Source organism: Mirounga angustirostris, unplaced genomic scaffold, assembly GCF_029215605.1.
Source record: "Mirounga angustirostris isolate CCGP_5_RB_7025 unplaced genomic scaffold, mMirAng1.0.hap1 SCAF_5, whole genome shotgun sequence".
NCBI classification, from domain to species: domain Eukaryota; kingdom Metazoa; phylum Chordata; class Mammalia; order Carnivora; family Phocidae; genus Mirounga; species Mirounga angustirostris.
In genome coordinates this window covers 496,028-507,889 of record NW_026991713.1, presented here as the reverse complement: position 1 = coordinate 507,889, position 11,862 = coordinate 496,028, and the positions used below count along the sequence as shown (strand labels likewise).

Genomic DNA, 11,862 nt, shown 5'->3' with positions numbered 1-11,862 from the left:
GATCCAGCCTGAGAATTAGGAAAGCGAGAGTGGGATCTGTACAAAAGGGTTTATTTCTTTCCAGCCACGTGGGCATAGCACTTTCTGGGCTGGGGGTGCAGGAGAGTCCACACCAACGCCCCCCGGGAGAGACATCCCTGAGTAGGCGCTCTGCGCCCTCCCTGTCCTTTCTCAGCTGTATGAACTGGGCTTCAGCAGGGGCTGGAGCGAGCAGGGTCAGAGGGCAGGCCTTGACCCCAAGGCTCACCCACCCCCACAGGCTCTGAGGCTTCTTGTTGCACCTGGGGGAGAGGACCACTGCTCAGGGAGTCAGAGGCCAGTCCCCAGTCAGGTTGACATCCTGTCCAGAAGGTCCAGATGCTCCCCCAGGTTAGGCTGAGGTGGGAGCCTTGAGATCAGGATAACAGGCTTGGGAGAGGGGGGATCCATGGAACCAGAGGTTTCCTGGGATGTAAGCCCCAGCCAAAGTCACAGTGATAATTAGGATCCCCCTTCCAGGTAGAAGCCCCAGCCAGGATCCCCAAGGTGTCCTCACCACCACTGTGGAGGCCCAGGGGTCTTCACAGGGCCGTCTCCTTGGAGACCTTGGTCCCCAGCTGCCGGGGAGGCTTGAAGCTGAGCACTTCTTTATATGTGACACCTGGGTCGGGGTGGGAGAGACGGACCATCAGGGGAGAAGGGGCCTCATCACCCTTCAGAATCACCTCCTAGGATTCACACCCAGGGTGGAAGCCAGTGACCCAGGAAGAGCACTGAGTCCTGTGAGGTGGGGGTGGGGGAGGGGAGAGCTCCCAGGCCCAGAGCACAGGCTGTTCGCCATGACCAAGGGGCCCAGCTGGTGCCCAAAAACATCGGAACCAGAAGTCATTGCTGGAGTGCAGGTGCCAGACAGGCTGCTTTTGTCCTCACACGTGACTTCATCCCAGGCTAGGGCCACACTCAGCCCACCTGTGTCCATCCACAGGGGCTATCCACCCTGATGGGGCTCCTGCAACCCAAACCCACCGCCCCTGGGGTGGCCAGGCAGGCCCTGGCCCCATAGCCTGGTGTAAGGAGCCGTGTGCCAATATAAATCAGTGTGTCTACTCAAGTGGAGCCACTCAGAATCCCACCAGAACACACCCCAGCTTCTGGATCCAAAATATCCACCAAAACTTAAATGAGAAGAATTCCCACAAACACCAGTTTCTACCTTCCTCGCCTGTTGGTCATGGCCCCTAAAATGTGTTCCCAGAGCAAGCCATCCCAAAGGAAGGGAGAAGGCCTGACTTGCTTTCCCTCTGAGCAGTTTGCAAAGGGACAGGTTCTGCTCAGCCTACCCCAGCATTCCCATATTCACCTGGCCAGTGCAGCACCTGTTTGGGGGACACTGGTCCTCCAAAGCCCAGTTCAGGAAACACTGTGTGTTTAGAGCAGGTGATCTATGTGGCTGGCCCTGCCTGTGGCACCCATGTGTTCCTGCCCCATCAGGTGCCTCCTAGGCCCTTCATCTAACCCTAACACCGGGGTCAGTCCACACAGGGGAGGTCTGTGTGAAGCTGGCTGTTCCCAGGGAAACAGGAGGTGATGAGAGTTTGCATTCCTGACCAGGGGCTCGGCCACAAACAGGTCATGTGTTCACCATGGTCTGTAGTAAAAGCAAAAGCTCTTACCACTGTGTGTGGGTGGGGACCACAGAAAGGATTCTGTGGCCCGTGGTTTTCATGTTATCTTTTTTAGCAACAGAAAACTTTCATCAAACCAAACCAAACTTAGAAGCACAAATAAGGGTGGGGCCCTGCCAGAGGCACGGAGCAGCCCAGTGGCCAAGGAACAGGGTCTGAGAACCACCAGTCCCGTCCCACCCCAGCCCCATGTGCAGCACCAAGGCCCCGGGTCTGAGGCAGAGCCAGGACGGGACCTAACTGCTGTCCTCAGATGTGCCCAGCACCCTCCAGGCTGGCCCTGCAGCCACCAACAGAAAGATACCAAGCGCAGCCCTCATTGCCTGTCATTCTGCAAAGCCAGTCCCAGCATGGGGCCTGAGGACCTGGCAGGTGTCCCTGGGCCCAGCCTGAGGCTCAGCATGTGCTGGCTGGGCCCTGAGAGGTGAGGATAGGGGCCTTTGGTGTAACCCAACAGCCGGTGCCAAGCCCGGCTTTGCTGAGCACAGGCTTCGGTGGGTCTGAACTGCTCAGCGGGACTAGAAGGGATGGGCAAGGGGTGTGGAGGAGGCTGCCTGCGGTGGGCCTTATCCTGCTGGCGGGACAAGAGGGGTGTGCAGTAGTCAGGTGGGAGGGGTCCTAAAAGGGGCAACGAGGGGCACCTGCGTGGCTCAGTTAGTTGAGAGTCTGATTCTTGGTTTTGGTTCAGGTCATGATCTCAGGGTCATGAGATCGAGCCCCGTGTCAGGCTGCACACTCAGCAGAGTCTGCTTGAGATCTTCTCCCTCCCTCTGTCCTGCCCTGCTTCGCCTGCACACACGCCCTCCCCCACAAAACAAATAAGTAAATCTTTTTTTAAAAGCGGGGGCAAAGAGAAACAAGGACAAGCTCAAGAGGCAACAGTGGAAGTCTGGGGGACAAGTGGGTGCAGAGGGGCTCCAGAATGGCCCAGGTCTCTGGCCAGGACATGGGGAAGATGGGGGCAGCCCTGGGGCCGGGCCAGCAGGGTGGGGAGAGGCCAGGTGCTCACAACCGCCCTGAGCTGGGAGCTGCCTCCCACAATTTCCAGAACTCACCTCCTGCTCTTATTAGTTCTGAACCCCCTGCCAGGGACATTCTTTCATCCTTCAACTCCAGCCAGAGGTCACCTTGGCCAAGAAGCCCCACTGCCCTCTGACTGTTGTATTCCTTACCTGCATCCCCAGGTAGGGGGACCCAGGACTCTGAGCCCTGGCGCCCTGCACTGGGCTCCCAGGGTCCCTCCACAGGCCCTGCCCAGAGCTCCACCAACTCACGTTTCCACTCGTCCAGCGTGCGGTCCATATCATCAAAGGACTCGTCGTACTTCTGGGCCTTGGGCTCGTCCTCCGTGTCCTGCAGTGACTCGAAGTAGGGGTGGGTCAGCGCCTCGGCCGCAGTCACCCGCCGCTCTGCATCTAGCACAAGCATTTTCTCCAGGAGGTTCACAGCTGCGGGGAGGGCTGGTCAGGGAGGGTCCCAGGCCCTGATGCCCTCGTCACTGACCAACACTCCCCCCCAGTCCAGTCCTACCCAGAGGACTTGCATTAGTCAGGATGGACGCAAAATCCTTCTTCTCCAACTCGGGGAGGCCCTTCATGTAGTTCTTTGCCTTTTCAGGAAGAAAGGGTAAGGGACCAACCCACAGACCCAGGTCCAGCCCCTCCAGCCCCCATCCAGCTCCCGACTGACATCGGCACTCTGCAGCCTCTGCACAAAGTCAGCGGGAGGCGTCCCTGTCACCTTCATGATCTCCTTCAGCTGGTCCAGGTCTGTGCCAAGCTGAGGAGCACAAAACAGGGCCAGAGAGCAGGGCACACCCCACCTGGCCAGGACAGCATGCCCAGCCCCCACCCAGGCCCAGGCTGCCCCCCCACAAGTGTAGGATACGGTCACTGCCCTTGAACAGCGTCTTCCCTGTAATCATCTCCGCCATGATGCAGCCCGCCGACCAGATATCCACTGAGACAGAAGCCCCTGCATCAGGGCTCTGTAGGCCAGGGAGGGCAGGGGGACACACATGGGGGGGACACAGACAAGGGGGCCATCTAGCCTGCCACACCCTCGCCCGGCTCCCATCCCAGCTCAGCAGCCTCCCCACGGAGGAGCCACCATTGGACTTCCCATAAAGAAATGGAAGCAGGCGGGTGTGGCCTGGGAGGCTGGTGTCGGGAGTGGCTGAGTCTCTGGGCAGCTTCTTACCTGTCTGTGTGTAGCGCATCCAATTCAAGATGACCTCAGGCGCCCGGTACCACCGAGTCACCACATACCCAGTCATCTCGCTGTCTGCCTGCCTCGCCAGGCCGAAGTCCAGGATCTATAGTCAGAATCAGGAAGGTGGGGCGAAGAGGCCCCCAGGGAGTAGGTGGGTCAGCCTGTGATCCAGGAGAACTGGGCACACCGGGGCCTCCTGCCAAACCTCCAGGACCTGAGGTCATGGCCACAGACTCCCCAACAGTTCCTCCCCATGGCCAGTGCACCCAGCCCCCCTGACCTCGCCTTCCACCACCCTCAGGAGCAGGTGCCCCGGTGGGTCTCCTTTCCCTGTTCCTCTACTCCCTGCTGACCCCAGGACCTGGCCAGCACATTTGGAGAGGTCCCCTTGGCCCTACCCTGGCCCAGGCATGGGGAACTGGGGATACCTCCCTCCCTTCGCCTCAATGAGATATGGAATGCGCCCCATGCCCTAGTGTCTGCATCTAGTGCCTCCCCTGGCCTGGACGGCTGGGGTCTGGTCCCTCTCCTCAGGCCTGAGGGCCAAGGGCAACAGGCAGATGGACAGGTGGGGAGAACCCTCCCCGACCCAACACACACCTTCAGCTCACAGTCCTCATTCACTGCCAGATTGCCAGGCTTCAGGTCCTGGGGGCGGGAGAAAGGTGGCCGTGCAGCCCCTCCCATGGGGGTGCACGGGGGAAGAGCCCACCCTGGCCAGCCCCACCCAGCAGCCCTTCCAGGAAGGTCCCTCGGCCCCCACAGCTGCACACGGGCATCACACACACTGCCCTGACAGGCCAGCAATGGGGGCTCCTGGCAGCCAGGCCCCTCCCACACCTACAGGCCAGAGGAAGTGCCCGCCACCACCAGGACTCACCCTATGGATGATGCCAGCAGCATGGATGTACTATGGGGACAGAGAGACGGTCAGCGGTGGCCAGCTCACTGGGACCTCAGAGCCATGGGCCAGCAGTCCTACCCCAGCCCCAGCCCGGCTTGCAGCATGCCCCGCACACTCCCACCTTTAGCCCCTTCAGCATCTGGTAGACAAGGAACTGGATTCGGTCCTCACTCAGCTTCTCGTGCTTCATGAGCTTGCCCAGGTCAGTCCCCATGAATGGCATCACCAGGTAACTGAGGGACCGGGGTGGGTGCAGACGGCAGGTGTCACACCCACTCAGCCCCGGGAGATCCCAGAGGCGCCCCCGCAGCATGCAGGCTCCACCTTCCACAGGGCAACACCAGGCTCCACCCACCTCTCCAGCGCACACCCACAGCTCTTCCGCCCACCCTGCCCCAGAACCGTCAGGTGCATCAGGGCCGCACAGAGGCTAGGATCTGGGGAGCGCCAGGGATCACAGGCAGAAGAGGGTGCAAGAGAAAGGAGGGCAGGGCCTGTGGGCAGTGGGGGACGGCAGGATACATGGGTGGGAGGAGCATGCCGGGCAGGTGGAGGGAGAGAGACACAGAGGACAGACGTTCAGCACAGGGGCCTGTGCAGGTCCTTGACCTCTGCAAGGTCAGGCAGTGAGGAGCCTGTCCTCAGCCCTTCCCCGGCTCAGCCCCTGGCTCTTGGCCGGCCCCAGTGTGAATCCAGGGATGGCAGCCACAGGCAGGCCCCCCTGCTACCCCTCCCCTGCCTGCCAGCAAAGGTCAGCAGCTCTAGTTACAGGCTACCCAGGATGCCAGGGTCCCAGAGCACGGGACCTGCCGACTAACCATGCAGTCCCGTGCTCACACCTCCAGCTCCACCCAGCTGTGTCACCACCATGGGTCTGGGGGGCCTGTGACAGGGGGTGGGCTGCGGTGTGGGGACGGGGTGGGCAGTGTGCCTCCCGACCCCGACCCGGGCTGCAGGGACCCCCACACGCCAACCCAGAACCCGAGTCAGCAGCCAGGAGCAGCCCAACACGCCTTTGCCCTGCGCAGCCTGCCCAGGACCTCACTCACAAGTCTGTGAAATCATCCAGGGTTTCATCAGGGGTGAACACGTCCAGCAGCCCGATGACCTGGGGAGGAGGCCGGAGTACCGTGTGGGATGGGGGCACAGTGAAGGGCATGAGGGTTCGGGTACACCCCCAAAACTGGCACTGTGCTCCAGGCAGGAAAGCCCCCTACAGCTGTCCCCACCCCCCCACTGTCCCCATCCCCCCCACTGTCCCCGCCCCCACACTGTCCCTGTTCCTCCAGTCCCTGTCCCCCCACTGTCCCCATCCCCCACACTGTCCCCGCCCCCACACTGTCCCTGTTCCTCCAGTCCCTGTCCCCCCACTGTCCCCACCCCCCCACTGTCCCCACCCCCCCACTGTCCCCATCCCCTCCACTGTCCCCGCCCCCACACTGTCCCTGTTCCTCCAGTCCCTGTCCCCCCACTGTCCCCACCCTCCCACTGTCCCCGCCCCCACACTGTCCCTGTTCCTCCAGTCCCTGTCCCCCCACTGTCCCCACCCCCCACTGTCCCCATCCCCCCCACTGTCCCCATCCCCCCACACTGTCCCCGCCCCCACACTGTCCCTGTTCCTCCAGTCCCTGTCCCCCCACTGTCCCCGCCCCCCACTGTCCCCATCCCCCCCACTGTCCCCGTCCCCCCCACACTGTCCCTGTCCCCTCCGCACTGTCTCCTGGCAGGGCGGCCCAGCCCTGGCACACACGCCCACAGACACAGGCTATTTTTGAATGGTGACTGCAGGGATCCTCTGGGGGAGGGGCAGCCCCAAGTCTGGGTCAGCTCCCAGTCATCCAAGGAGCTCCAGCCCCTTGGCCCTTCCTCCCCCTCTTCTTATCCCCACTGAAGACCCGAGACCAGGGTGGGACAGCCTCCCAGGGGAGAGCCAACACCCAGCGGGTCCATCAGGGAGCCTTGCCTCTGCTGGAGAGGCCCAGGCAGGCCAGCGGCTAGAGCTGGCCCTGCTGATCCCTGGGAGGCCTGTATACCGGAGTGGCCAGGGGGGCACGTGGATGTGCCGGGGGGGACGCCTGGCAGAGGCCATGTGAACGATGGCCGAGGAAGAAGGGAGAGCACTTCAAGCATTTGAGGAACACGGGAAGAAAGGCCAGGTGGCCAAGGCCCAAGCCAGGGAGCAGCCAAGGAGAGGCCAGACGGAGCCTGGGCAGGCCCTTGCATGCCAGGTGAAGGTTTGGCTTGGATCCTAAGAGCTGCTGAGCAAGGGTTTATTTTTTTTTTTTTTATTTTTTTTTTTTTAAAGATTTTATTTATTCATTTGACAGAGAGAGACACAGCGAGAGAGGGAACACAAGCAGGGGGAGCGGGAGAGGGAGAAGCAGACTCCCCGCTGAGCAGGGAGCCCGATGTGGGGCTCGATCCCAGGACCCCGGGATCATGACCTGAGCCGAAGGCAGACGCTTAATGACTGAGCCACCCAGGTGCCCCTCAAGTCAGTGTTTTACTTGGTAAACATGTCTGAGACCATGCATCCCTGGCTGCTAAGCACCATGGCGGACAGGGCTAGAAAGGTAACAGCTTTAGTTTGAGCAGGGGGCAAAGACAAGGCAGCACTTTACAGCTACATTGTAACTAGATCCTGCATCTGAGCAAGGGTTTAAACAGGTGTGATGCTGAGTGTGTCCCCCTACCTGCTGTGTGGGGACAGACGGGGGCGAGGCGAGAGTGGACACAAAGTGGAGGGACAACTAGGTGACCAGGGCCAGGGTCATGGGCATAGGGAAGGGGAGGACAGAGAGGGATGTTCAGTGAGGGGCCTGGAAGCCAGTGAGGCCTGTGGCACCAAGACAGTGTCTTGGCAAGAAGAGGACAGAGGACACGGTCCCCAAGGGTAGGGGGGATGTCAGGTTGATAGAGACTTCTGCGCCTCTGCAGGGTGGCTTCTGGCCTGAAGTAGGAGGGAGGGCAGAAGGGCAGGACCTGGCACGGCTTCTTACAGCTCAGCGTCCTCCTAAGAAAGTAGGGTTATGATTGGCAGAGCCTCCCGGCTGTGCGCAGGGCGCCACTGAGGCAGGAGCACCTGGCTGCTCATGGGTGGCACAGAGGAGGGGACTGGGCCAGGGGTCGGAAGCGCCTGAAAAGAAAGCCCTGAGACCTTAGGGGAAGGGCAGGGTGGGTGGGTGGGAGAGGGGGACAGCTGGGGAGGAGGATGAAGCCTTGCGTAGCAGACTCTGCCCTCATGGGAACCAAGCCTGCGCATGACTGAGTGTAACCAGGAGGTGGTGAGGTCGGGGCAGGGCTGGTGTCCATCATGAATGGATTTCACCTGGGAAGGGCTAAGGGCAGAGATGGAAAGTCTGAGTGAATGAAGAACCCACTCAAGGGGCTAAGAGGGTGAGCATCAGCCAGGAACTGAGGGAATAAGTTTCCTGGTGGACATGGGACTCATTTTCCCGGAAGAAGGCTGGTGGCTCTGATGATCCAGGAGGGACCAGACCATCTGTCAAGAGCATGATTAGCCCGGGGTCTGGGTACCCAGACCACCAGCCCTGAGACTGGGCCCAAACTCCGGGTGAGGCAGGAATGGCCTGTGTGGGAGGGGGAGAGTTTAGGGTTGTAGGAGGAACATCGTGGAACAACAGGAGTTCCGCCAGGAGAGAGGAGGGCTCTCAGTAGCCAGCAATGGCCACTAGAGAGGCCCACGGCAGCCACACGTGGTGCTCTATGGGCAGGTCTGGAAACAAGGGAGGCCTTTTCCTGGTGGGGCCCCAGATCTGCCATCCCCCACCATGGAAGGAGGCATCTCTGTGCTGGCCACTATGCCTCGTGCCCTCCACACACCAGCCCCCTCAACCCCTCACCACAAGAGACCCCAAGGCTCTGGGCTGCCAGTGCCGGGATGCTGACTCCTGCCCATGCCCAGCTGTGCATTCCTGAACTGAGGCTGGGGAGGTAGACTGGAGCAGACTGTTCAGCAGAGGGGCCTGAAGGGGTGGAGAAAGGGGGCCTGGGGTGCGGCTGTGGAGGATGCCCAGCAAGAGAGAAGAGGCTGAGGGCCCCTTCCAGGATAACCGCTGGTCACATGTGAGCGTCCTCTCTCACCTCCAGGCTCCCGGCTGGAGGCAGGGCTGGGGTGAGCTGTGGACGAGCCCTTGGCCTGAGCAAGTGGTGGTGCCTTGACTAGGGCCTCGGCTGAGGAGCCAGATGTGGCCCCAGGAGGAAGCCAAGGAGCTAAGCCCTTCGCAGGCACTGGCCTAGCAGCGAGAGCTAGACCCTAGGGAAGCTCTCTCTGGAAAGAGGCGGGGCTCTGGCCTCACCACGTGGAGCCCCCCCCCCCAGTTCTGGGGTACAACGCCCCGACCCCGCATCTCCACCCCAGCACACGGGTAGCAGGGACCCCATCTTCTAGGGCAGGATTTGCTGGCGAGGAGGGAGAGGAGCAGAGGCAGTGGACGCGGGGGCCCGGGGCTGGCGGCCCGGGGCGACTCACGTTCTCGTGGCGCATGTGCTTGAGGAGGCGCAGTTCGCGGTAGGCGCGCTTGGCGAAGAGCTCCGACTGGAAGGGCCGGTACAGCTTCTTGATGGCCACCTTGGCGCCAGTGCGGCTGTCCACGGCCGAGCTGCGGCACGCACTGGTCAGCGGGAGGGCCGAGCCACCCCGCGCCGACGCCCGCCACCCCGCCCGGCTCCCGCTCACCACACCGCGCCGTAGGCGCCGGAGCCCACGGGCTGCAGGTCCTGGTACACGGCGCGCACCTCCCAAGCCGTCTTGGTCACCTCCTGGCGGTAAAAGCCCCTGCGGGCGGGCGGCGGAGAGCTCATGGCGGCCCCAGGCACCGCCCCCGCCACGGGCCCCGTGGGCGCTGCGCCCCGAGGACCGGGGACCCGGGATCAGCGGGACTCCCTGGGCGCGCGCCCGGGGCCACCGCGTGGCAAAGCCCGCTCCGCGCCGTCGCCCGTGCGCCGCTGGGGCCCTCCGGCTCTCCGCTCCCGGGGCCGCCCTCCAGGCGTCAGGAGTCGCCGGCCCCGGCCCGACCCCGGCCCCGGCCCCGGCCCGGGGAGCGCGCGGTCCCTCCCCTGCCCGCGGACCAACCGGCCCCCGGGCCGCGCGCACGTGACGCCCCCGCCGGCCCTCTGGCCCCAGCGGAAACCCGAGGCGGCCGCCGCGGGGGGAGGGCCGGGGGCTGGGGGGAGGGGCGGAGCGGGGGAGGGCAGCGCCGCCAGGCCACGCGGGGCCGCCTCTTCTCCCGGGCCGGACTCCCCGGGCCCGGGTGCGGGTGGCTTAGCACAAGTCCCGTGGGGCGCGCAGACCCTCTTTAGTAACCACGCCCCCAGGGAGCTGGGCCCGTCCTGGGCAGCCGGAACCGCGGCGCTTCTATTCCCAACTGCAAGTCCCTGTCCGCCAGCCTGGCCAACTCCACCCCACCAACCCGGGCCCCCACCCCTGAGGCCCCTGAGCTGAGCGCTGTGTCCCCCACGTAAACGGCCCACCTTGCAGGCCGCCCCCTTCCCCTGGGGCTGATCCATCCACGTCCCAGTGTGGCGTCCCCAGCACCTACGGCCTGCATCCCCCTCTCCCTGTGACCAAACCTAGGCTGCATCCCCAACATCCCTCCCTGTGACCACCCGACCCCAGGCCTCCCAACCCCTGGAGCCAGAGAGGGTGGTCCTGTGGGTCTCCCTTGGGCCCTGGTGCACACCCAGCTCCCTTCTCTCCACCCACCTGGCAAGTGGGAAGCCTGCTCCAAGCATGTGCAAGTCCCTTTGCCTGTCCCACCTTCTTCCCATCTTTCTCCCTCCTGTTTGTCCTGAACCTGGCCTCTCCTCTCTCTGCAGAAAGTTATACCTGACCCCAGGGGTGAAGGAGGGCCCTACTTGGGCCCTCAGTGCCCACCCCCCCGGCCTTATCCCTAGGTGGGGGCATGAGCATCATCCTTCCAGAGGTCTGGCCACATCCTGGACCAGATGCTCCTGGAGGACAGAGCCCCCTCCTCGGCCTCCCCCAGCCCAGTGACCCAGGTCTGAGAGGGAGTGGGGTAACAGGATCCCCAGGGCCCCCCGCCTTTCCCTCTGTGCCCTGCTGGCCACCATGAATCAGCAGCTTAGAGCCGGCCAGAGCAGCTTTACACCTGAGCTGCAGGCTAGTCTTCCGCAGCACCCAGGAGTTGGAGACTAGCCAGAGAGAGCGGCCTGGGGCTACTGGAGCCACCACCACCTGTGCCCCTCATGCCCTGGGCTGCCTCCTCCAGGAAGCCCCTAGCTGGCCCACTTATTCCCTGAGGTGGGCCCAGGGGTCTGGCAGGTTTCCCCCTGTGGGGCATGTTCCAGCTCTGCTCCCATCCCCAGCACACACACACCCCAACCGCAGGACTTGGCCCAACCTGGTCTGCAGGGTTCCCTAGGACCTGAGGCCCAGTAGCCACACTGACCAGGGCCCTGGTGTTCCGACTCCCAGATGGTCTCCACCCCCAAGGCCCAGGGGAACGGCACAAATGCCCCCGTCCTGGGGACGTTTTGCCTGATCCCTGTTGAGGCTGGTGCCCTTCCTCACCTGAGCTGCAGTGAACAGTAGGCTAGTAGCTCAGTGTATGTCCCGAGGGCTGAGGCGGCCCTCTTGCCCCTTAAGCAGGAAGGAAAAGAAAGTTTTCCCACTTTACCCAGCTCCAGGAAAGGATAAGCCTTTGCTCCCAGAGATTGTCCCGCAGCAGCTTCCCTGACCGCTGAGAGAAGGGGCAGATCTGCAACCAGACCGGAAGCTGAGCTTGCCCAGTGAGCTCCTCAGCAGGGCAGCTGGGGTTGATTTGTGCATGGCCATCAAGCTCTGTCCCGGGTCAGAGCCCATTAGCCTGGGTGCAGAACTCACGCCACCCCACCCCCAGTGGCCCTGGGTTCTCCGGGAGCAGGGAGGGTGCTGGGCTGAATACGGCTGCTTGTCTGACTGGAGACCCAAGGGATCTGGGCAGTGCAGGGTCTGGGGGGGCCAGAGCAGCTGGGGGTGTGACGCACAGATCCAGCCACCCTCTCCCCAAGCAGCGGGGACAGCCAGGCAGCGGGGCCTCGGGACTCGGGACACAAGCTGAG

General features: G+C 63.1%; 1 protein-coding gene and 1 non-coding gene across 4 annotated transcripts; both read right to left on the bottom strand.

The window, feature by feature from the left end:
* Positions 1–30: 30 nt before the first annotated feature.
* Positions 31–9,885, bottom strand: MAPK12 (mitogen-activated protein kinase 12). Of its 3 annotated transcripts, XM_045872286.3 has the most exons (13): positions 9,479–9,884; positions 9,272–9,401; positions 5,829–5,887; positions 4,901–5,012; positions 4,756–4,785; positions 4,476–4,523; positions 3,864–3,978; positions 3,552–3,623; positions 3,354–3,433; positions 3,195–3,273; positions 2,939–3,112; positions 536–640; positions 31–444 (listed from the first exon to the last, which is right to left on the bottom strand). In XM_045872286.3, the coding sequence occupies exons 1-12, from the start codon at positions 9,601–9,603 to the stop codon at positions 561–563; spliced, it is 1,104 nt and encodes a 367-aa protein (XP_045728242.1). In that variant the 5' UTR covers positions 9,604–9,884; the 3' UTR covers positions 31–444; positions 536–560. The 3 variants fall into 3 exon arrangements, with proteins under 3 accessions (XP_045728242.1, XP_045728241.1, XP_064446509.1); XM_045872285.3 differs by having other exon boundaries at positions 31–640; positions 9,479–9,883; XM_064590439.1 differs by lacking the exon at positions 4,476–4,523 and having other exon boundaries at positions 31–640; positions 9,479–9,885.
* LOC123845123 (small nucleolar RNA SNORA63) lies at positions 7,296–7,426 on the bottom strand. The gene has a single exon (XR_006790959.1). It is a non-coding gene; the product is annotated as a small nucleolar RNA SNORA63 (small nucleolar RNA).
* Positions 9,886–11,862: the final 1,977 nt, after the last annotated feature.

Bases quoted from the DNA above. Each gene is read 5' to 3' on its own strand.
- MAPK12 (XM_045872286.3), bottom strand. From the start codon at position 9,603: ATGAGCTCTCCGCCGCCCGCCCGCAGGGGCTTTTACCGCCAGGAGGTG. The intron at 3,979-4,475 runs GTGTGTGTTGGG...TTCTGACTATAG, and splicing joins ATGAGGACTGTGAGCTGAAG to ATCCTGGACTTCGGCCTGGC. The intron at 641-2,938 runs GTGAGTTGGTGG...ACCCCGACCCAG, and splicing joins CACGCTGGACGAGTGGAAAC to GTGTCACATATAAAGAAGTG.